The 25,108-nt window shown below is 35.9% G+C and overlaps 2 protein-coding genes across 3 annotated transcripts; one reads left to right on the top strand and one right to left on the bottom strand.

The window, feature by feature from the left end:
- Nucleotides 1-3,165: 3,165 nt before the first annotated feature.
- Nucleotides 3,166-4,736, bottom strand: SsRbeta (signal sequence receptor beta). The gene is made up of 4 exons (XM_071599620.1): nt 4,626-4,736; nt 4,117-4,492; nt 3,941-4,024; nt 3,166-3,834 (listed from the first exon to the last, which is right to left on the bottom strand). Coding segments are annotated over exons 1-4 (597 nt in total). The 5' UTR covers nt 4,628-4,736; the 3' UTR covers nt 3,166-3,699.
- Nucleotides 4,737-4,780: 44 nt separating this feature from the next.
- LOC139690883 (BLOC-1-related complex subunit 8 homolog) lies at nt 4,781-23,926 on the top strand. 2 transcript variants are annotated; one of them, XM_071588504.1, is made up of 6 exons: nt 4,781-4,846; nt 4,929-5,078; nt 5,164-5,223; nt 5,324-5,501; nt 5,653-5,760; nt 22,968-23,926. In XM_071588504.1, the coding sequence occupies exons 2-6, from the start codon at nt 5,066-5,068 to the stop codon at nt 23,158-23,160; spliced, it is 552 nt and encodes a 183-aa protein (XP_071444605.1). In that variant the 5' UTR covers nt 4,781-4,846; nt 4,929-5,065; the 3' UTR covers nt 23,161-23,926. The 2 variants fall into 2 exon arrangements, with proteins under 2 accessions (XP_071444605.1, XP_071444611.1); XM_071588510.1 differs by having other exon boundaries at nt 4,803-4,821.
- The last annotated feature ends 1,182 nt before the right edge of the window (nt 23,927-25,108 follow it).

Here is a 25,108-nt window from a genome sequence, read left to right as displayed (position 1 = left end):
TTATTATTCTGCCTATTCTTCAAGTAGGTTCAAGATTCTCCTATATTTTCATCTTTCATTTTGTGATATCAGTTGAAATGGTTGTTTTCACATTGATTGCTTTTCAGATATTTTAAGGTACATAAATGGATTAGTCCAACACTTAAATATTTTTGTGTATGATGATTCTATTGGTAGAAGCAAAATTAAGGCAAAAATTTACATCATGAAGTATGAGGGTAATCCCAGAAGTACTCGACCCAACAAAGAAAACAAAAATTTTGGAAAAACGTATATTTTTTCAACATCTCCTTTCAGCTCTATTTACTTTTTCCAGCAATGTTCAATGAATTCGATACCCTTTTTATAATAAGAAATGTCTTGTTCCTCAAAATAGCCATTAACTGCCAACATCACTTCTTCACGGTTGAAAAATCTTTGACCACCGAGCAATTTTTTCAAGTTTGTGAACAGAAAATAATCTGAGGGGGCTAAATCTGGCGAATAGGGTGCATGAGGTAGCAATTAAAAATTTCATTCATGAATTTCGGCCATTGCAATAACGGATTTGTGAGCTAGTGCATTGTCTTGATGAAACAACATTTGGCGTCTTAGCCAAATGCAGCCGCTTATGCTTGATTTCTTCACTCAAGCGTTGCAACAAGTTTGCAATAGTATATCCTTTTTCAAGATAGTCAGTGAAAATTATCTCACGTGCATCCCAAAAAACCAATGCCATGATCTTGCCTGCAGATGAAATGGTCTTCCCCTTCTTTGGAGTCAATTCTACCTTTTGAATCCATTGTTTTGATTGTTCTTTTGTCGTCTCAAGTGTGAAGTAAACGACCCATGTTTCATCCATGGTTATGGAATTGTGCAAAAATTCTGCTTTGTTGCTGTGAAACTTTGCTAAGCACTTAATTGAAATATCTTCACTACATGACGTTTTTTGGTGGGTGGAGATTCTTTTCAAGCAAAGAACTAACAGCTTAAGTAGAAAGGTATTTTGGAATTGAAAGAACTTTTGAAATTATCTTCTTAATTAAGCAGTAAATTATTAGTGAATTTTCAATTCTGCAAAATGCACATATTAAACATTACTTTTTGATGCCCATATTGTGGTTTCATTGCCTTATACGTTGGACTAAAATTTCTTAATATTGTACAAATAGTACGTAGTAGTATGAATAAAAGTATTGAATAGTAATTGAATTACTAGCAATATTCTTTTCATATGAGGGTGCATGGGTAACTGATATTAGCATAGTAATGGTTTTTAAAATTACAAATGCCACTTCTATTATTTTAATGTTGACAAGTGGTTTGGTACAACCACTGACAAGAGGTGGATAAAAAACATATTGGGGTTACTGTTGTACATGTATAAGATTACAGTCACTCCCAACAGTAGTGCATAAACAAAGAGCTTCAGGAAGTGGTACTTCCACCCCTGAAAGATGTCCAATCACCCTTATTTATCGGATTGATTACTCTTTCCTCACTATTCTATCTTAATTAGTTTCTCTTATCTTTTTTTCATTATGTACTTCCAAATCAAGCATCTTCCCTGAGGGGTTGTGCCACTGCAATGTTTAGCACCTTGCAGGGAAAACAAGGCTATGCAATTAATGGAAGGAACAGCATGGGAATGTAATAATTTGGTTTCCAAATGATTTGCAATTTTCTTGATCTCACCCTATCAGTTCAAACCAGCATATTGAGGAATAGGCAGAGGAATGAGTGGCAAGAAAAGTAGTTCCTGCAGCTTTATTAGGCACTGACAGAATTTGTTCCTTTCCTAAATAAAGTTTTTTAAATTCCTAAAAAACATCAAAATTTGTCTCTTAAACCATAGTTTTTGCTGTCTATCCAAACCTGTCAAACCACTTTCTTTTCTCTCTTCTACTTCTGAAGTCTATCTAGTCTCTAAATGACCATAGGGCACTTCATACCATAGATTATAATGCTGTCTTAGGTGTGTAACATGCTTGAATGAACATAATAATGTCCGATAAATTTCATTATCACCATGGTAGACTGGATTGATTTGTCTCATGATGGACATTGACTATTTTCCAACTATGCACCTACTTTATTAAGTACCTTTAAATTTAATGCAGAACCTTCCACTTAATTTGCACCTTAGCAGCGTCACTTATTTTAAACTTCCATAGGTATCATTTCCTGCTACACCAACCCAGGGGGATCGAGATGGTGCGGAGGCTAACGTATTGGCTTCCCACCCTGAGGGCGCGGGTTCAAATCCCGGCGGTGTTGAATATTTTTCAGAGGTATCTCGATCCCTACTTGAGGTGCTTTGTGGAGGGCACTTTGAGTGAGTACGCCGTCCGTCGGATGGGACGTTAAGCCGCGGACCCCTTGGCGCCTTTCGTAAAGAGTAGGCTAATGCCGACGCCGGGTTTCTCTCCACCCTTCATCCTTTCCTGTCCTTCCCCTATGGCGCAAATGACCTTAGCTGTCGGTCGCCTCCCCTCAAAACTACTACTACTACTACCAACCCAGTACTTTTCCATCGTTAGACATGGGTAGTGATAGTGAACTGTTACGACAAATACATAAAATCTTCCATCAGTGCATCAGTTTTACTCAGCTAGGCCTGTTGAGTTCTACTCGTGTATAAGGGGTATGGTTTATAGATACTAGAACCCCCACTCACAGAAATCAAGCATTAGGGCCTATGTCTGAAACAGATCTTGCTCCATTATTAATCTCAAAATTTACTAAACTTTTCATCCTCCTCACTCTACGACTACAATGCATGTAAGAAAAAGAGCATGATCGCTTAAATTGGGGCAAATCTCAGCATGAACATTCACAGAATTTGGAAGCACAGTTATTTTGGAATGCTAATATGCAGAGAAAACTATTGTGCTGTGGCATCACTCTTACCCATGCGAACGGAAATATGGATAGCCTAAACACAAAATTCGAATAGCAGAATTTTGTAATCAGATGGGCAGTAATTGAATTTGAACACTATCTAATAGCAGGGCAAATTTCACGTTCATGACTAATGCCTTTCTCTATAACAATAATCAACAACTTTCACGCTCTCTCCCCTCATCAATCATTGCTTTGGAGGGCCCTTTTAGTGGCACACCTTGGAATTGCACTTGTTTTGCCTTCTAACGCAAAACAAACAAGTATAATGATTAATAGAAACTGTTCATATCTTATGTCTTTATTCACAACCAAACAGTTACTCTGGGTTAAAGATATAACTAAAGGCTGTGGACACCTTAAAGGGTCGATGGACATTGTGCTGAACATTCAACAGCCCAGAGAGCTTCTAAAAAGTTTAAAACATGAAAATTCACTTCAATTGGCATAATCCATAATTGAAACTTCAGCAAGTCTACTTGCACTTCAGTCATCATAATACTCTAATGCAGAAAAATTTTGTACAATTACCTGAGGAGATATGATTTATATCACAGCATTCACCACTGGGCAGTAAAGGTTACATTTCATTCTGCCATGTCCTAAAGGGGAATGGCCAATGCTACAACAAGTAAGGAAACTAAAACAGATGCACATAAAAATACTACAGATCATTAATCCCCAATTGGAATGAAGTCACAAGCATTCATTTATAAAAATCATCCTCAATGTCTCGCACACAAAAAAAATCCTCATGGTGTAACTTTTCAGAATTTATTATCAAAAGTTCATTTAAAAACTTTTAAATAAAAACACGCTTTAATCGTCCTTGCCTCTTGACTTCTCCTTCTTGTGTTTAACGATAGTTTCATACTTCGACTTGCTGGAGTACCATAATAGGAATGGGATTCCTAAAGATGGTAAAGTCATTACAGCGAAAGCAGCCCAATCCAGCTGAAATTAACATTGAAAATCGGCATTGAGGATTAAAGTATACAGGTAAATTGCAATATCTAATATTTTAACTTGAGATAAGTTAATGGCAAAAACTTCTACTTACTACATGCGGGGAGAACTTTCGATCGTATTCACGAAAAGCAATGATGACACCTTCACCGGGCTCACTCGTTATTGCCAATTGACGCTAAATAAAATAAGAATCAATGATGTAAGTTAACAGTTCTGGATCATCAAACTATGTACAAAATCTGAGGGCTTTAAAAATAATCCCCTTACCTCAGTTGCATCTTCTGATGGCAAATAACTTATCTGCGCCGAAGTAAAGTTGAAATATCCGTATTTCCTTGGTCTAACCACGACGACATGAGACACATTAGCTCCGGGTGGAATTCTGTCTAAACTCACTCGCAGTTGACCACCGACAACATCGAATGCATCTGGATTAAAGCTGTTATCATTTAGTTCGACCGCAAGAGCTGCACTATTACCAATATTGTACAGCGAATATTTTACTATAATATCCATATCTTCCACCAGATACTTATTCATAATCAATTTTGCGACAAGAAGTCTAGCACTTGTCTCTTCCTCGTCGGTGAATGCTACTCCAAGCATTGCAGCTATGACGAGCAATAGTAAGTGGAGGCGAAACCTTAAAAATGGGAATAAAAGATGCATTATAAAACACATAATAAATCCCTGAATGAACAATAAAAGGATCAAAATTCGTCCATTCTACTTTAGCGGTGAGAGGGAATCAAAATCAAACAATCACAAAAACTCACATATTGGAGGCCTCGTTCTATCAGCTTACGACCTATAAACACGCCACCGGCTGATGTCTACGTAACCGGAAAGGATAAGAGCTTCCAGCACTTCCATCCACTGCTGCCACCTCACCTGAAATCGTGCTTAACTTGCGCCACTTGCGCTACCTTTGAAACAGTAACGCAAGTTAAAACAAGGGAAATATGAAATGTGGTATGTGTTGTTGTTTTATTGTACTGTAAGTATTTCGATTAAGTTTATAAATCTGTTACCACCAAGGGTTTTGGTTAAATACCTTGTTGTCTGTTTACCCAAACCAGTAAATGAAAGGCCGTTAAGGACCTGTGCACTCTCTTCAGCAGACGTCAGTTGTCATTGAAGGGTATTCTCATGGGTATTTTTCAATCACATCATAGTAGAATGCTGTGCTAGCGTAGGTGTCAAGGCGTTCTGAACGATGAGTTATATAGGTAATACGTTATAAATATGTACCCGAAATAGTTTGGAATTGATTTAAATCCCCCTATTGTGATAAAAATTATTGTCATCCTGTAGGCGGGCCGGCCGTTCCACAGACTCCGGTCGATCCTGAATTGGAAGTTAAGGTTAAAAAAGGTATTTCCCTTTTTGGGCAATTATTGTTTTTTACGTTATCCTAACTTGTCAAATGTTAACATATTATGCTACAACTTTAAGAGTTATTTATTTTGCATAGCTACGGAGAGAATTTCAGAGAACATGCATATAGTGGCAAATGAACCATCTCTGGCATTCTATCGCCTGCAAGAGCATGTCCGGAAAGCTCTTCCACCAATGGTTGATAAGAGGGTGGAAGTCAAAAGACTGCACCAAGAGCTTCAGGGTAGATGCTACGATATGGAGTATGCTGTGGGGTGAGAAAATGGTTTATAATTTGTATGCTCGCAATATCGAAAGTGTTACATGATCATTTAAGCCTCGTGGCACTTTATACCGGCAGCTTAGAATTTTATGGTTATATATAGAAGGAAGTTTTTAAATATTTCCGTTTGAATTTGCTTTTAGGGCTGTCAAGTCAATGGAAGGTGCCGAACAGCATTTCTTGAACATTCAAGACCTAATCAAAAATGCAGTTTTTCATAAGCAGCAGTTGAAATATGAAGAAACGAGAAAGTAGGTGTATTATTAGTTATTATCAGTTTCTTTTTATATGTCTAACAATTCTAGTTAAGGAAATTTGACCCAATTTATAATGTGGCATCAGCAAGTAAACGTGGATATTTATATATTTCCTTTGTTACCTGTAAATATGCAGCCTGTTAATGTGACATTGCGTTTCGTGAAAAGCTAACTTAAGATTAATAAGTAGCCTAATAATAACAAAAAACGGTAAAACTCGTTTATAATGAGGGCACAGTCATTTTATTGATTTTACGGGATTATTTTATCTAAGGTAAACATTATTCTGACTCTTGGGAATGTATATTCATTGTGTTCAATCGTCCAAAATGTCACTACTAGATCCTGCACAATTTATCACCTTTTACTGTAAGCTACCTTGACGTATATCTAAAGATTTCCTAGTACCTATATTGGTTAGCATCTACTTACCAATTCCATGTAAAAAATGCGACTTAAGCTTTATTTTATGATCATAGATGCACACTAACTCAGTGGGCGAACCAGGACAATGTGTGATTGACACTTTGTAGAAAAGGTCTCCTATGTACTATAGATGCCTAATGACTAATTGAATTTGATGTCATAAGAATTGGTAATAGCACGAAGAAAATAATTTGATTAACAGATGGATAATCTTATTTTCTCTCCTAATTCTATTCCTACTATCTTTTCAATGAGCAAGTAATATTTCCAACCTTTACATCCTGATGTTTTTAGCACAAAAGTAAATTTCCATTTAAAAATATGCCTACTAGCATTCCTAACTCACTACTCAAAATAAATTCCTTAAGCTCCAATTGCATCCATAAACTTCACATTGAAAATCTTCCAAGCTCACATGGACTATGCTCTAAGACCTACTTTCCAACATTGGAAGAAAATATTCTAGTAGTCATCAATTCCTCTACTGGCCAGCATTAAAATTAATTTATAATGAGTAATTCATTACTTAAAACAATAATCTCAAAATACAGTATTAAGATCACTTGTCAATAGAACCATGGTCAAAATTACCTGTCTGTATTCTGGCCAGTTGTACATTTTGCCTGGTGTGCATAAAAGTTTTTTAGTAAAATAGGGAACTAATTAAATAAAAAATGTAAAAACTCATTGATTGTGAGGGTAAAGCAAAAATGATGTACATCTAGAGGTTAGAAAAAGTGCACTAATTCCCAAATTAACATTAACAAAGCTTAAGCCTAAAATCAACAAAAATTATAATTAAAATATATTTTCTGTCATTTAGAATTGCACTGTGGACTCCTGAAATAGTAGTAAAGAATGTTACCATTTTGCAGGTGTGGTATTCTGGCTCAGAAATAAAATGAATATTTTGATAAAAATTGTTTCTTGTCAAGTATAACCCCCATTTGGTTAAAAGAGCATATTTAAAATCTTTCTCCTATGAACTTGACCCTTTTCCTGTCAGGGCATCCATGTATGTAAAACTTAACATATTTAGAAATAAAAATGTATTAGGGATAATTGGTAGAAAAAAAGGGAATAGTAACTCTTCAGCATTTTGTTGATATTGACTTTTTGGCTGCTGCTGATGAGCGTATGGCCCCATTTTAATGCATCAAACTGTTAACAAAACCTTTTGCCACCTTCATGCTCCATGCTGATGCTCCAATAGTGGTTTCTGGTGAATAAATTATTATTATTATTAGGTAATCTACAGATTAAGATAGGTTTCAGATGGACACAACTACCAAATAAATATTTTGTGACTCCTAACAAAACACAATCCAGCAACCTACTCTGCATTAAGTCCTTCTTCATCTCTGTGTGCTTCCTTCCTCTGTTCATCCTGTCCAACATCTCTATCCTCTTCCTGCCCTTTCATTATTTACGTAACATTATACCCTCTATTACAGTCTTCAACATCCCACTACCGATCAATATGCCCCTCATTCATTTTTCCTGCCTCCATAGGGTTTCTCCTAACTAACCCCTCTCTTCGCCCAACATACCAAGTACTTCCTCATTTGTTTTCTTCTCCGTCTATTTCACCTTCTCCATTCTGCTCCAGACCTACCTTTCAAAAGCCTCCAGTCTACGTCTATCCTCCTGCTTCAATGACCACGTTTCCGCACCGTACATAGCTACGCTCCATATCAAAGATTTTACGAGTATTTTCTTAATATCCTTACTCAACGTCCGTGTCATCAACTCCCTCTTCCTTGTGAAAGCCTCTTTGCCCAGTGCAATTCTTCTCCTTACGTCTCTACTACTTTGACCGTGTTGGCCCAAAACACTACCGTGATACGTAAACTGTTCTACCTGCTCTATTTTTTGCCCTCCTATTTTAATGTTTAGCTTAGCCTTTTTCTTTCTGGAAAATCACATAACCTTGGTTTTATTAATTCTTATCCCATATCTATCACACTGAATTACCAATTCAGTCAGCGATGCTTGCAACCCCTTGGCTGACTGACAAACTAAAGCTGGTGAATAGATAAGGGTCATTTGTTTTTAGAGATAAGGGCTTTCTGTTCCCCTCTTTTCCTGAAAAACGTTCTACAGGGATTCTATGAAAAGAACAATGAGTGGGGATATAATGATGAATAATGGGTCATGTATTGAGCTTCAAAGTACACATGTACTGAATTTTTCATAGAATAGTAGTAATTTTCCAAGAAAAAGTTTGTTTTCCCTTTTTCAAGAAATCATGTTAATCAGTAAAATATAAAGAGGGTTACAACTAGGAAGCTCATTGCTGTGGGAAGGGTTGGGAGATTTAGGCAGTTAGCAAATTTTTCAAATGGCCAATGCATTACAGGATCTTAAATAATTTTCTCTCCTCTCTGGCCATACTTAATTTCAAATGTGAAATTTTATGACCAAGAGTCCCTGAAACATGTTATTTCTGTAGAAACATTGTCTGTGCCTTATGAATATCCACCTCTTAATTTTGATTCCACGTACTCCAAAATTCAATTAGAAGCTAAAAGCAGACCTTCACTTAAAGCTAAAAACTTGGATTGCTATTTAGTGAAAATTAATTGAACCCTTTCTACAGCAAGATTTGAAGTCAAGCTTTGGACCCATTACTTAAGTACATACTATTGTTTATTTTTTAAATCTTCCCAAGACATTGCTAGTGAATTTCATATTGCAAACCCATTAGTGATTGGTGGTTAGGTCAATGTTCATCATGAAGTAGTATTGGATATTATGCAAGCAGAAGCAGCATCTGAACCTTCTCTAATTGCTAGTCCTTAAATGGATATGTTAACATTTTTTTGTGCATAATTCTATTGGTGGTTTGGCTGAATGTGAAGATTCTCCCCCAAGAAGACAATAAGGTAATCAGACATGTGCCAGTCATGTGAATTGCCACCCTAACTTTTTTCTTGGCCTTTTGATTAGCTAGACTAGCGAAAAGTTAAGGTATAAAATAACTGTTGCGACCTCTGAATACATGGGGAAGATTTTTCTTTTATGCTTTTGCAAAAGGGCTTTGAGAGGAGACAAGGCTCTTGACGGTGAAAATTTTTCATTGTTTGTACCTCTTCTGTTGTGTCTTTTTAACCTCTTCATCCTCCCTACCCTTTCTTTGGAGGCTACCAACTCTGTCTTCATCATTTACTATCACATTGACAGCCAGGCCATATACTATATTCCAGGAAGCATATTAAATACTCCACATAATTTGAACACCATGTGCTTGTAGTAGTTGCGTTTTGGATTTTATATTATTCCCAAGGCCTAAGTCATATCACAACATGAACTCATTTTACAAAAATCCAGTTTCACTAAAAAAAACTTTTCTATCATAGTTGGGATTCCACCTGATTGGCAATTTGCAGTTTCATGTCTAGGTTGTGACTAAAAATATATTTACCCAACTAGCTCAATGTGGTAGTGTTGAAGAAATTATCATTACAACTTATTATTCTTTTAAATTTGAATACTAACAAATATCTTTATTTACTTTTTAACTGATGTTGTACAATTATTGCATTTTTATTTTTTGAGGATCAAATTCTTCAAATAAGTCATTACCAACTGGATGCGATTCCCTATGGCTGTCATTAATGGAAAAATGAAGGAAAATGTGTTTTATCATAAAAAGAGTAAGGAGTAGTAGCAGATTTAGGAGAGGTGACCAACAGCTGTGGTCATTTGCGCCTTTAGGGATGGATAAAAATGGAGGAAGGGTGGAGATAAACCTGGTGTTGGGATTAGCCTACTCTTAACAATAAGTGTCAAGGGGTCCGCAGTTTAATGTCCCATCTGACAGATGGCGTACTCGCTTAAAGTGCTCTCCACAAAGCACCTCAAGTAGGGATTGGGATGCCACTGAAAAAAATAAGCTTTCTGTAGGAGTTGAATCCAGGCACTGTGGGTGAGAAGCCTGTATGCTGGCCACCACACCATCTCGAACCCTAAAAAAGGAAGAAATATATGGCTGTGATCAAGTATAATATGCATGCACTGTCATGGTGAACACTCAAAGGATATGAAAGCACTAACTAGCTCAGTGCTGACTCTGAAGGGGTCTTTGCTGTGAGTGTTCATGGAATTAAATAGCCCTGCAGTTCAAGAAGGATCTACTTTGACGGAAATAAGGCTATGGAAATGATGCAATATCTAATCAGAAATATATTTAGTGCTTATAGCATATAAATTTGTGGATGGTCACAGTTTGCAGGGTCACACCCATGTTTAGGCCTTTATTTTCTTTTTGAAAACTAAATGCTCATCCAAGCAAGTCCTTCCTCCCTAAACATAGCTCAAAATGTTGAATAAAAACTTGCCTGGGCATTAAGTACTACTTTCAATGACAGAAAAAAGTGGGATTGTAATATCTCTGGCTAAATACAGAACCATGAGAACTTTTTTTAAGTTCCATTATTTTTAACCTGTGTATTTCCAAGTCCCATTGATATTGTCTCTTGAAAATCAAAATAATTAGATTTCACCAAAGATCAAGGTATTTCAGTATTTGCCTATTAAAGAACGTCTTTAGTTGGAAGGTTGTTTTTACAGCCAGAAGTTTGTTACATGCAAGCTCATTTTAAACGAGTTTCACTACATTTGAGAATAAATTTGTGTCACCATACCAATTGATAAGGTACAAATACCTACTTACCTTCATTGCTCATCAAATTGGCATTCGAGTGGTTACTAACTGTTAAGGTTTTTATTGCATGATGATTAAGAAATTCCCATGAGGAATTATGATTAAAGGTACCTTTGATTTTATGGCTTTCATACATATACATATATGACTAACTACATACATATTATGTAAAGACATTGTTTGTATTCGAGCCTTACTGTCATATTGTACCCTTGAATTTTTTTATTGAATTTCTATTATGTGAGAAGCATAACAGGCCGTCAGTGGTGAAAGGTGCTATGCTATGGTGTAAAATCTCAGATGCAAGCCAAGTTTTATTTTTATGAAAAAAATATTCAAAATTGAATTATTCATCTTCGTTGTTGAAAAACATTCCATGGATATGAATACAACCCGTATATTTCAATTGCAGGCAGCACTCTCTTTACTCCAGTGATAGGTTCCTGAGAAATATGGTGTAAAATGAATTGGAAGCCGGACCTGTTAGTCCAGTGGGTAACATACTCACCAGTTAACCCAAAGATTTTGGGTTCAGATTCTGCTTCAAGTATGGATGCTGTGTTGCCATGTAATGAATTTTTCTTGGTTGAGGTTTAATTTTTTATGACTCTACCCATTTGCACACCATAGAATCCTAATAATGTATTTCTAGCATTATGTATTACTCTAAATTGGTTTAAGTCTAAATTAATTGGTTTCTAACAGTTGGAGAATCTGCAATGGAGAATATAACTTATCTACCCAAGGATTTTTCTAAGCTCTGTAAAATTATTCCTTGTGTTATTATTAATTTACAGTAATACAGAATGAAGGTTTTAACTGATAAATCCACACTTATTTTGCAATCTCTTTAGTAATGTCTGAAAGAACAAAGTACTAATAATTTATTTCTTTAGGTAATTTCCTTGCACACATGCAATACCTTTAGTGAATGAAATAGTGCACAAGGTATCTAATCCCACAAAGGACTTCTCTGGGTGATTCATGAAAATTCATGAATCATTTGATTTTCAAGGAATCCAATTAATAGAAAAATATAAATGCAAGATTGGTCATTGGCAAGATGCTTGAGATTTTCCAAAGTCCCATCGTAAATATAGGAAGCTATTTGTGATGCCGGGAAGGAAACCTCTTCTGAAAGTTTGACTAATACACTTGGTGTGGTGCTGTATCAATTGCTCTGAAGGTTAAACATTGTATCCCATCTCAGATATGATAATTGGTGATGCTCAGGTTTAATATCCATTGTGTTAATGGATAAAATCAGTTGTGGTAATTAAGAGGCAACCAAATTTGTGATTTATTTGAAGTCCTGCATTCAGTTCTCTCCTACACTCTTCATGCCCTCAATTTCCTTTATCATCTGCGTTTACCAATTAATAGTTATGATTAAATTATTCTTCCAGATTATTCTTCTATAATTATTTTCATTTCAAGCACTTTTTCCCTCTATAACACCAGCATCCCAAAATAGGTCTAATCAGTTTTACTTTTGTTTCTAATAATTTCTAAGTTGTGTTTCCTGAGATTGATGTGTTGTTTTTATTTTTCACCATAACAGTTCCACTGTCAAGAGACTTGAGTTTAGGGCTCAATGTTGTTGAGATCACTCAGATTGAATCCACCAATTTTTTTCTGTAATAATTCCAAGTTGATAGTTTTGGCTATTTCTGTTGTATGGAAAGTAACTAGAAGGCATCACAATAATTCCCTAGCTTTAATGTAGAAAAATGGTGTGGTTTTAATCATCCAAGTCATGTTTGAACCTAAAAATGGGAGCTAAAGAAAGGGGAACATCAGCTTAGTGAGTTAACTTTGCTTGGAGTGTGGAATCCTTCAGAGTGGGTAACTGGAAAATGCAGAGATAGGAATGGCTGGATAGGCATATAGATATTAAGAGTCAGTGAAATGAAATAAGCTGTGGTAGATAACTCCTGGTGTATCATACAAAATGATATAATTAGGAGACAACAACCAGCTCCCCGATAAATTGATAGCAAGAGGAAAGGCTGAAGTACTGTCAGTATAATGACAGGATAATGTCTCTGCTTCAAGTTACAAGCAGAATCCATGGGCATAGTGCATCTTTTTGTAGCATCTCACTGCTGGTGAAGAAGGTGTGGTTTGAAAGCTGTTGTGAGGAAATGAAGAAAAGGTTAAATAGTTTCAACCTAGTAAACTGACAAAAAAAACAAAAATTATAAACAGTAAAATTAGAGGATGATAGAAAGTGAAGCCATGGAAATAATTGATTGAAATGAAGGAGATGTGTCAAAGGTTGAATCCTTTGGGAGATCTTTAAGCGAAAGAAGATATTGAGGTGGAAGAAGACATTAGGTGTGCAGATATAGAAAATATAATTTGATCCCATAAAGAAATACCTTAAGAAAACCAAGGTGCCCTAGGGAAACTAAATTGAAGGTTAAATTACTAAATTATCTTAAGACAAAATCAAATATTTATCATTTGAAATATACTCAGTGGCAAAAGAAATATACTGTGTGGCACAATAGATGTGATGGTATCTATCAAAGGAAAATAGGACCAAAAAATGCATTTCCTCGTGTATGATGTCAAAACTAGTGGTAAGGATGTGTTCCCAGAAGAAAAAGCTGAGAATGATCTTTCATGAAACCATAACTGGTTTCATAACATATCATTCTCAACTTTTTCTTCTGTCATGCCCTGCAATGCACTGTCATGAAAGCTTAACTGGTTTCATGGCAGTGCATTCAGATTGCTAGACCAACTTGTAATAGGTTATAAATGTGAGTAGAATAATCCACCAAGTCACCTCAATGCGAATGAAACATGGAAGAAAAGTACAAGGAAATATGAAAAAGGTCGACAAGAATGCAGCCTCTCTCAATAAGAGCAATAGAAGATGGAATGGTATGGATACTTAAGGAATTCATGTGAGGGGAAGAAATTATTATGCTTCCTCTCTCTGACACATTCCAGTTATAATGTAGGATTGTGAAGACCTGTAGACATCCTTCAATTCAATGCATCAAATCCTTAATAGTATCCTTACCTCAAGGTTATAAATTAAAGAATGCAGGAAGAAAACTAGCATTTTACCTAGCAGAAGGGCGAAGCTGAAGGCAAATAGTTTGATACAAGGAGAGACTTCAGAAAATGAAAATTAATCTTCTAGGAAACATTCATGTGACATGTACGCTCCATAGTTCAGTTACATGGAACTATGGAAAAGTGGATAGAAATAGAAACCTGTGAGACATGGTGCTGGTGTCTTATGACAAGGGTCAAATGGAGAGAAAGTGAATATGAGAGAATGTACGGAAAAGTAGAAGGGGAAAAGGATACCTGGAGCAACTTATACGATGTAAGGTTGAAAAACATGAAGGTAAGAGAACTAGTATTGGATAGGGAAGACTGAAGAGCTAAAGTCAAACAATCTTCAAGTAGAATGATTAATTATGATTATGTGTGTGTACATGAAGAACAGTAAAAGCCCCAATATGCACTTCCCTGGGGAGTACTATCACTCACATGAGTGTCTTTGGAACTGGAATTGTCCCTTGTCCCCTTTGTTTGAGCTTGGAAATGCAAAGTCCTGAATCCACTTAGTTTTTTTGTTCATTTTATTTCCTAGCAGCTAATAAAAAAACCATAAACACAGTAATCGACCCAAAGGTTGGTTTGGTAGGTGATGGTAGAGTTCACCGATTAATAAGCCCTATACGGCGTGTGAAATTCACAAATCAGGGCAGGGGGGCCAGTTCCAATCCTTGTGCCAGTTATGGTTTCCCAGGAAGATTTGGTACCCGAAAAATAACATAGCTTGGGTGGCTTCAGGTGCCTGGGAATCAGACCCGGGCCCCTCTAGTCAGTGGTCCAATGCTCTACTCCTGGACTACCGGGACCCACAGAGCTGATATAGCAGCTTATATATTATTTAATAGATATTTCATAGTGTGTGCCACTGAATGCAAAAGGGAATGGGAATAGTGGGTATGAGAGTAGAAAGAATTGGATTAGGGAAGAGAAGGACAAATAACTGGCAGACATACCAATAAGATAAATCCTTAAATACCTTGTTGGATCACATGCCCTCTTTATTCTAACATCAGAGGTTCTCTTCCCTACTATTGATCAGCCCACAAGAGACCAATGAACACTGGCTACAGAGGATTCCTTATTCGGGAAAGAATCCTTAAGCACCCGCTACATATTCAGAAAAGTGAGTTTTCAAAATGGGCCAGATGTGCTATTGGCTCCCTCTATGGTTTTATATATTGTGTGTTAAACATAATTGAAAAATTCCCACACGCCCCTTTTTCTATAATTTACTCCTTATTTTATTATTGTTGTGTTAAGGCCCTTCCGTCTCATGTTGTTTTCCTAAGGCAAGCTTTGTGACCATAAGTGTGAGAAATGTCAAATAGAAAAAAAATCCACGTATCCTGGAATTTAGAAGCTGATTACTAAATTTACAACCAAGTGCTTCAACTATTTGAGTGAAATGGGCCAGTAATTTCTAGTGTCTTGTTTATTTTCATCCTTATAAATGTGGGTGTGATGTTAGTTCTAATCTACACTTCAGTAGTTACACCTTCAGAAATAAGGTTGCTAATGTGGTGGCAATTGTGGAACATTATGGAAAACTCTTTGAAAACTCTGACCAGGAATCCTCAGATTCAGGGGTGTGTTTGGTCTGAGGAAAGGACTTTAATTCCCCCACCATGGGATGTGATATTCTCATTAATTCATGTGTTTGGTGCCAAGGATTCTTAACTTGGTTGTTGAGGTCAGCATAATAGACACTTTGGAAGAAATTGTTCAAAACATTTCTGTGTACTGTGTGTGTTTATCTGTCTCATCATTGACATCCTTGAGAGATTCAACATGAAGTGAATGTAATTCTCATGGTAATTCCCTAAGATAGGGCCAGAAGACATATCACATTCAAGGTATTCACATATTCCTTTTAAAGTTGTGTAAAGTGAATTGAATGATTTCTTATTTCCATATGATGTTCCAAGTATTTTTCCTTCACTTAATCTATAAGAATGCCTTTAGAAGACTTGTGTAATTTTTATTCTCTTTAATGCAGTTTTCTCTTTCACCTTAAGGCTCTTCTAACCTGACCAATTAGTGAACCATTAGGGTGTGTTTTTGTGGTGTAAATGTAGATGATATGTACTTCCTATATAAGTGCCTGCAGATTACACCTTATATATTCCCCAAACTTCTTGAAGATTCCTTGAATAAATAAATAAATCTTTTGTTCCAGTTCTAGAATTGTAAGCATTCTGTTAGTACTCGGGGATAATTGCTCTGTGGTCTTTAATCTCTCGTCTTATGGAAATGCATCATCATTTTGAGGCGGTTGGATGATGAGAGATGTTCAGAGTATTTTTTTAATGGCTCTAATTTGTATTTTCAGTTATGAATACAATTGGTCAGTTCACCTCATTTTGATCCCAGAGCTTCACATTGAAAAATATTCATATGGCCTAGCCCTTCTCTTGAGATCAGAATTTTAAACTTTTAATACTTTATATTATTATTCTATTCATTTTGTGTCATCATGGCCTTATAGTTTTAAATTGTTTTGGTCATTTTGATAATTGCCATGATATATTTTACTGTCTTTGATTTGATATTTAAATCCCATCGCACAAAAATTCTTCATGTTTTAATTTTCTTGTTCTTAGGCATTTAGCACATTTGCATGTTTATTCTCCAGTGATGAATTTTATGTTGGACTTTTTCCCATCATTGTAATATTTCATACCGATTTAAACATCCTTCTCTTTCTGATTTCCCATCCCATATTTATTTATTGATTTCTTTTCTATCATCTCCAATGATGGCACAACAATTGTTTTTTTGCGGGAATATGTATATTAATTCAGGGGGAGGCACATGCCCTTGAGCTTTTAATCTTTCTTGCGTAATAAATTGGACAACATGCATAAAAACAGCGTGAATTTTGCCGTTTAATATGTTGCTAGTAGCAATCAGGGATCACGCTAGCAGCGATGAGGTCAAATTGATCATGATTCATGTTGCATTCATGAAATTTATCTTCCTATTTATCAATTCTTAATAAATGTCACTGAACCTCTATATATTTTCCGAAGGGTAAGATGGAAGTGCATATGTCATATGTACAGAATAAGCATTTTGCTCAAATTTGGAATTAACCGCATTGAAACCTGTCCCCCAAGTCTCTCGCCAATGATACCAGGCCATAATCCTTCATAATAAATCTGAAGTGGCTTCCAAAAATAAATTGTTTACTTTCAAACTTAATTTAATAAAAAATTGACTGTCTCCATCAAGTAAGTAGGAATTTTTAAGCTTTAATCCCTGTCGAGTCGAATTACCTTAGTCATAGATTATCTTCCTCATTCGTTTACTTTCAATCTTTAAAAATATTATTTAGTACATTATATGCTGTGTCATACACCATTATTATTACATATTATGTTTCACTATAAAATTTCATTCCACAAGGTAAATATATATGTACTGTATTTATGTATGTATTAATAATCAATCTAATTCTGCTTCACCATTAAGAGGTGTGCTGCTATTTATGGGTGACTTGGAAACTAACTTTTAACTAACATTTTTTTCATATTTTTATTTAATTTGAGAAATATTTTCTTAATAAAGGACCTAAGCAAAAAGGCATTCATTCAAAGACTAGGAAATTCACTGTTAGTCGATAAACCATGTGCATAAGACATTTCACTTGAACTTCGTGAATACTGTAATAAAGTGTAACTCTTACGTGGTGTTTGCTGGGTAGAAATTTTTGGCTATTTTTATATTCAAACAATTTATGGGTAAATCTATTTCAAATCTCTTTTTGGGCATGGACAGACACTTAAACCTTTAGTATATGGCTATCATAGTGTGGCTCATATTTTCAGAGATGTAGCTATGCTCATTATTTCACACTAGGAGAATTCGACTGAAATTCTTGTCAGCTGTTCAGATCAAAGGTGTCTGGTCAAAGTACTGCTGAAATTACAGAAAAATGTGTCATTTGAAGAGGCAAATGAGGTGGAGACTCTAAAAATTGGGACCTTTGGCCAGTCTATTTTGTGACAATACTAAATACTTTCATTTATGTTATGCTCTAATTCCTTAGCATGCAATTTAGCAGGGTACAGCCTAGGTTTTGATTTTATGTTAGGAACATAGGTATTTAGAATATTTAGTTTCATTGTCCCTGAGTGGCAATGCCTTGCTTTCAGGATGCACTCCATAGAAGTGGGTTCAGATTTTTGTCAACTTTTATTATCCAAAGAATTATTTTGGAAGCCATTTACATAAAAATGCTGACTTTTGATTTGTAGATGTATGTAGTCAAGAATAAAAATTTGGCTCAAAGGAGAAAATGTTTTCATCACGTTCAATTTTTCTTCCAAAATAATCTTCAGCTAACTCTTTTGGTTCAAAGAGTGTTCAATGAGCTCATCTTATTGTCAGTGCTTTCTGATATCACTTTTTTTCAATAGTAATGTTATTTTCAGCATTTGCTTTTAAAATTGCACTTCCATTGTTTTAGCATCTTTTTCTATATTGCTCTTATCATTCATGTCCAGAATCCATAGCAATGAATGCTCCATTAGTTTACATGAAGTTTATATTTTGTGCTCAAATTGAAATTATATTTCATAGGCATAGAAAAAACCCTGTATGTTATATTTTGCTTTTTTTCTATGGTCTTAATCTTTCCCCTTTCTTGTGACTTGCTTCCCAAATGGTGAAGCTCATCCACTTATGGTGTTTTACTGTCCATATTTATTTGTACTTTTGTCGCTTGCTGTTCTTAATGCTGTAGGCTATGATCATAACCTTGTTTCTTTCATTGTCAATTCTCCTGTGTTGCTTTTAGCCTTAAAGGCCACATGCTTATTTTTTCAGTGGATGTACCAATTCTGCAGGTTATATTAATTTTACCATTTGCCTTCTTGGTGTAAAAATTAAGGTAGGAGCTGAAAGTTGAAATTCTTTCGTGTTGTCCTCTTCACTACTGAATCCGACTGAGTTCCTGCCATATTTTACTTGTACTACTTATAAATCTCTCTTCTGCCATTATAAAACATTTATGTGCCTATTTTTGAGTCAGTTGCATTATACTTTAGTTGGCATTATCAAGTACTCCCGCTTAAGTCATTAAATAATATATTTATCTTTTTCCATTCCCTTGTCTGTTCAAAACTTAGTGGAGGAAGGGGGTTACCTTTTGGTTTTATTCCTGGTAAAAGGGTGCAACTTCTTTAAATATTGAGTTACTCACTACATGGTGTTCTTGAAAATACAGTATTGCCTGAAATAAGTTCACAATAAGTTGTATTCAATAGCTCACATTAGGCATCTTGTAAAAGTTTTAAGGGTTGATTTTTGCATGAGAATTCAGTATTCAGTTGTTTATTTCTTTGTTGTTGTGTTAACTGGTTTCATATCCAAACCTTCTACACTGGCTATATAGGAAGGAAAGGAAAGAATGGAAGCACAAAAAGATGGACATACATTAGGTGGAGAAGAAAGGGAAGCTAATCATGAACTGAAAAATCTGTTCCCAACTATGACACCTGAAGAACTGATATCCCTCACAAATTAGCCTAGCCCTTGCTAAGACCTTTTGAAGTAGTTATGTATAATATTTCCTCAGGTGTTCAGGAAGGGCTAAAAATTAGCCACCTGACTCCTCAGAACCATCCCTTGGTTTCAGATTTCTGGACCATTTTAGTGCAGAACTCTTCCAATGTTAAGTTGTTCTTATTGTTGTCATGGTGGTCTAATGGCCATGCCATACAGTTCAAGTTTCTATTCTGCATTTCACCCCAGTCAACTCCTCTGCAACTTATCTTATGGCATTATTTCACATGATGTAACTCTGAGAATATCACATGTAAGGACTGGGAAGGTTTATTGCACCAGTTTTTGCATATACTTACATCGACTTAACAATCTTCAAAGTATGCTCCTTGAGCTGCTACACTCTTAGTATAATGTTGCTCCCATTCCCCGTATGCCCGCTGGAAATTTTCTTTGGGGATGCCGTTGATGACCCTCGTCGAAGCCTCTTGAACGGCCTTGATATCAAGTCAAAACGTCGTCCCTTGAGCTGTCTTTTCATCAGGGGGAAGAAGAAGAAGTCCGGTGATGCCAGATCGGGAGAATAGGGCGGGTGCGGCAACGTGGCAACGCCGTATTTGGCCGTTGCCTGTCGGTCGACACTCAGAATTTTCGGCACCATCTTGGCGCACACCTTGGCATGGCCAAATCCTGCGAAATAATGCGTTGGACGTTGGATGCAGACAGACCCAACTGGTCTGCAATTTCTTCACTGGTTAAGTGTCGGTCTGTGTTCAGCAGTGTCCTCACTCTGTCCACATTCGTGTCGGTTCTTGCCGTCGACGGCCGTCCGGAGCGATGGTCGTCTTCAACGAGCTCCCTACCCTCTTTAAACAACTTGTGCCACTCAAATACTGTGGAACAGCTTAAGGCAGTGTCCCCATAAGCCTGCTTGATCATATCGAGGGTCTCAGTTGCCGTCTTCCCGAGTTTCGCACAAAACTTCACGGAATAATGTTGCTCTAAGTTCAGATTCATTTTGTTTTTCGACGCGGACAAAAACTTGCTTCACTAAAAACGGTGTCCTCACTCAGCGACAGTCCGCAGGCAACTGAAGTTGGTGTTGGTCTGTTGCTTAGAGCCCCCTCCACCTTACCCTGCCAGGCAGACCCCCCTCCACTGCTCCGTTTGCACCAGAGAAAATCAGTCCTACCACTTTTGGGTGCGACCCTGTATGTATGATCATGTTGAATTTTTCACCTTTTACCATTTCATTCTACAGAATTCATTTTTTGTTAACAACCATAGCTTCACACTATTCTTACTTATCATTCATAGTTTCATGCAACTTTTGAAAGGAAAGTGAAGTCCAGCAGAAACTCTTTCTCATAAAACTTCCCTCACACTGCTCATGTAATGAAGTCATTATAAAGTACAGTTACTTAAAAGAAAAACACTTTGTCACCTAGTTATCTTACTTTTAAGTACATATTTATATAACAAATACCCATGCTCAAGGTAGGGGCCAAACTCCCAACCATTGGGTAAGCTGGCGAATAATTGCTTAACAGGTTAACCCAGCTGGCATCTGATTTCAATGCATTCTCTCATGTCAGTTATCATTGTATGCCAGTGGTATGGATACTTCTGATGCTTAAACCTCAATATTAGCTTAGCATGAGGAAGATTAGTGGTTCATACCACAGAACCTGTAAGCCTTTTCCTGTTCAGGGTCAACTTTGTCAACTCCTTATATGCCACTTGATACATTTGATTTGCCTGATGTGCCCATCATTTTTGCATATCCTTTCTTTCTTTCCAACCTTTTTCACACAAGTTTTACATGCAAGCAAGTTTGGCCTATTTAAGTGGGAAGTATTGTCTACAAAAACTGTGATCTTAGATTGTTGCCAATTTGTTTCTTACAAAATTTTGGCTCTTGAGTCAACCTCTTATCTCCCTGGAATTATCCAACTTTGAAGCAGTAAATTCATCTAACCAGCGTTAAGCGAGTTTGATGAAATTTTCTTCTTTAAGGATCAATATACCACATTGATTTTTCATGTCATTTTACCACTAGAAACAGTGTTGTAATATCAGTATTATATTTATTCAATGAAAGGAATTCATTATGATAGTCCTTGAAAACTTAGCACAAATCAGAAATGTTTTTGCATGAATATCAGAATATTAAAATATGTGAGAGCATAATTTCATGCTCTATGTTTCAAGATAAATTTGTCAATGAGCGCAAATGTTGGAAACTGATTGAAATGTGGATTTGCATGTTATTATGTGTTTAGCAGAAAAGCTATCTGAGGGTGGGGGAATTATTAGTGAATGGAGAAGAGTCGAGGGTTGCAGTCAACCAAACTTAGAATTGAAATACTGATGAGAATGATGGTTTTAATATATATATATATGTGCCCAAGGAATGGTTTGTCATTATTAAATATGTTTAAAAAAATTCTTGTTACAATTTCAAAGTGTTGCATGTTTTGTGAAAAAATAATAAAAAAATGATACCTCAAGAATAAATGTACTCATGGTTCAACTTAGATGATTTTTGTTGGTGAGGGTTATTGGTGTAATGGGCAAAATGTAAAACTAATGGAAAAATTGAGTGAAATATTCCAATATGCATATCAATCATTCATTGAAATTCATAATACACATTCTGTAGCATTCTGCATGTAGGTGGTGTAGACTCTTGCATGAATGAGTTGTCTTTTCTAATCTTAATGTGTCTAAATAAAAGAGAAATTTCTGTCTCTCAAACCTCATGGAATTTGATTATTTACTAGTCGTAGTATTTCTGTAATATTCTAATGGCAAAGGTAGTATAGAATGAAATAATTGATGAGTACAAGAATTCCTGTTATGACTCACTCTACTGTCATGTTCAAAGTTTAAATAAAAGATAAAATTGTGAGGGATTTCATTCATAATAGTGCTTCAATTGTAGATTTCCTATTTCTTAATAGTTGTAAAAGAGACTTCATATTGGTCACTGGTACCAGTTAACATAGTAGTTTCCATATTGCATGTGAGGTATTTCTCCTTGGGACTTAATATTGGTTTCTGACCATTTGTTATCCATGTTTTATAGGGCTTAATTAAATGCCATAGCCAAATATTTTTCCCCATCAAAACATGAAGGAGTGTAAAGAATTATATAATTTAAGAGATCATTTTGTCATTGGGTCATGCTTCTGACATTAATTTGGAGATTGAAAAACATTGATTGTATTTAGGACAATTATGTTTTTTGTGTCTAGAACATTGTATTCAGTTTTCACATTTTTGCATGTTGTGTCTGTAGGATTGCATTCTACCGTAATCTTAATGCAGAAAAGCCCCTCTTCAAAGTTTCATGAGATCATTCAAGTGCTAAACTGCTGCAAATTTGAACATTTTGTGGAAAGGCAAGTAATTATTTGCATGTTCTCTGATGAAATGAACCCTTTAAAAAACAACTCACATTATAAACTATGGAGAGTGTTCCTTAGGATGTGTTTTTAAAGCAGTTGCTGTATTATTTCAGGACTAAAAAGGAGCCATCTGTTTACAAAAGACTGTCTGCACACATTTCTCTGGATCTACCAGATCTTCCTGAATTGTCAGATGCCCTCCGAGAAACTGCACGAGAAACTGCTTCTAGAGTTGAATCAATGATGGCACAAGCAAGGAACTCTGCTTCTAACGAACTGCATCGATCACATACAATCCATCAGTGATGATTGTAGCTTAGCAAAGAACACTGTTAAACATTAATTTCAAACTGCTCAATTTTCTTGTGGCAACAGATAAGGAAAAGGAATTGAGATATTTTGTTCAGGCCCTCTCTATGCAAAAACTTAATGTTGTGTGTTTATTAATTTCTAGTCATTAAATGGTAGAGGAGTTAGCTAACTGTTTTAAGGTGGGTATTTAAGTCACTCTTGTTACATAAGAAGCTGTTGGTTTCATCTATTCTTCCAAGGTATATTTGATGGGTTATATTTATTGGTAAATATTGTCACATTCCATTTTCACCAATCCCTCAATTGATTAAAAACTATTTTGTGATTAATTTAAACTAAAGGTTTTAGGCCATTAATTTAAGGATTGCAATAAAAGCTGTATGCCACACTGGTCATCAAATGTTAAAATATATTAGAAGTATTAATTTCAATTTTCTCATATGTTTCTTCCTTTTCAAAAAAAAAGTTTCATCTTATGCAATTTGAATTTTTTTGAGAAATTATCACCGAAAATTAAGATTTGACTGGAAAAAATGATCTTTATTTGGTATATCATCATACATTTGTAGAGTTGAATATAGTATGTCCCCATCCATTTTTGTTGATTTAAAAGTGGCCATGTACAATATCTTGATACAGTGTTATTTGTAGTAACTTCTTGCTCACATTTAGTACCTTTACCAATTAAATTGTCAACCTCTGTACAAACAGTCTCTCTACTTGGGAGAAGGAATACAAACAAAATTTATTATTTCAATTATTCAAATATTGTATGTTATTTATTAATCCCAATATCCCTCTTGGTTATAATATTTGTGATTAGCATTTGATAAAAGTTACTTAGTATGTTTTACCTAGAAAAATGATTTTTCCATATGTGTGTTACATGTATGTAATATGTGCGTGTGTGTGTTTATATCTGTGTATTTTTTTTGGGCTGGGACTGTTGAGACTAGTGAATATGGAAAGGTAGTGGATGAGAGGGCATTTTTTCAACATGGTCGAAGACCCTGTAGCTTCAGGGGAGAGAAATGTGTGTGAAGGGGGTGATGACGTAGAATGTTATGAATGGGGCTGGATCACATATAGGAGATAGTGGGAACTTTAGAAACAATTATTTAGGAGAGGGGGCTGTATAAAAGGATGGAGATAGGGTCTTTGAGTAACCTGGTCTAACTTCTGAATTCACGGAAAGACGGTAGTACAGAGGTTTAGTGCTGTATTAGTGTTGGATTTAGGATGTGTTTGTTGTGTTGAGAAGAGGAAGGGGTGATGCAGAGGTTATAAAGGAAAGGTGGATAGCCATGTTTCATGGTAGGCTCTGAGGTTGAGTGATGAATGGCAATTGTAAATGCAATTGATATAGATGTGGGTGAATGGGGGATTACATGTTTAGTGTGTGTAGGGTTGCAGCTATTGAAGTGGAGGTATCATTGGTGGTTGGTGAACTTGATATGAACAGAGGGTAGGAAATGGTTTTTGGGAAAGGAGATTTGATTGCCTTTAAAGGTAATATTGGTATTGTGGAGATCAAGCAGGTTAATAAGACAGAAAAATGGGGAATTAAGTTAATTGAACTTGGATAGGAAATCAGAGCCATAGATCCAGATGACAGATATGTTGAGGGGGAATTAATACACTAGTGGGACATTAAAAGATCACTTTGTGAATAGGTTTTTATTGTCTTGAGTCATACAGAGTATGATGACCATAGCAATGATTTGACTTGGTTGAGCTCTGATGTTAGACAGAATGACATACTCCATCGTTCCTTTCTCTTGCCGCCAGATGCCGTAACCTCTGATGGTGATCCGGAACGAGGAATCATTAAAGCACCCATGCGCACTACATTTCATCTACAAATTCCTGGCAAATTGTTATTGTTCTGCCACAATATTATCAGTGAAGCAGAGCCAAAAATATGGTTTCAGTGCCTGTGCTC

The sequence above is a fragment of the Hetaerina americana genome, unplaced genomic scaffold, assembly GCF_022747635.1.
Source record: "Hetaerina americana unplaced genomic scaffold, ioHetAmer1.1.p SCAF_1, whole genome shotgun sequence".
In the NCBI taxonomy this organism is placed as follows: Eukaryota; Metazoa; Arthropoda; class Insecta; order Odonata; family Calopterygidae; genus Hetaerina; species Hetaerina americana.
The sequence above is the reverse complement of the archived record's forward strand: the minus strand, read 5'-3'. Positions and strand labels throughout refer to the sequence as shown.

Coding starts and splice junctions, on each gene's coding strand:
- SsRbeta (XM_071599620.1), bottom strand. Junction 4,025..4,116: donor CATCAGAAGATGCAACTGAG/GTAAGGGGATTA, acceptor TATTTTATTTAG/CGTCAATTGGCAATAACGAG. Junction 3,835..3,940: donor GAAAGTTCTCCCCGCATGTA/GTAAGTAGAAGT, acceptor TGTTAATTTCAG/CTGGATTGGGCTGCTTTCGC.
- LOC139690883 (XM_071588504.1), top strand. Junction 5,224..5,323: donor GGAAGTTAAGGTTAAAAAAG/GTATTTCCCTTT, acceptor TATTTTGCATAG/CTACGGAGAGAATTTCAGAG. Junction 5,761..22,967: donor AAATATGAAGAAACGAGAAA/GTAGGTGTATTA, acceptor GTATTATTTCAG/GACTAAAAAGGAGCCATCTG.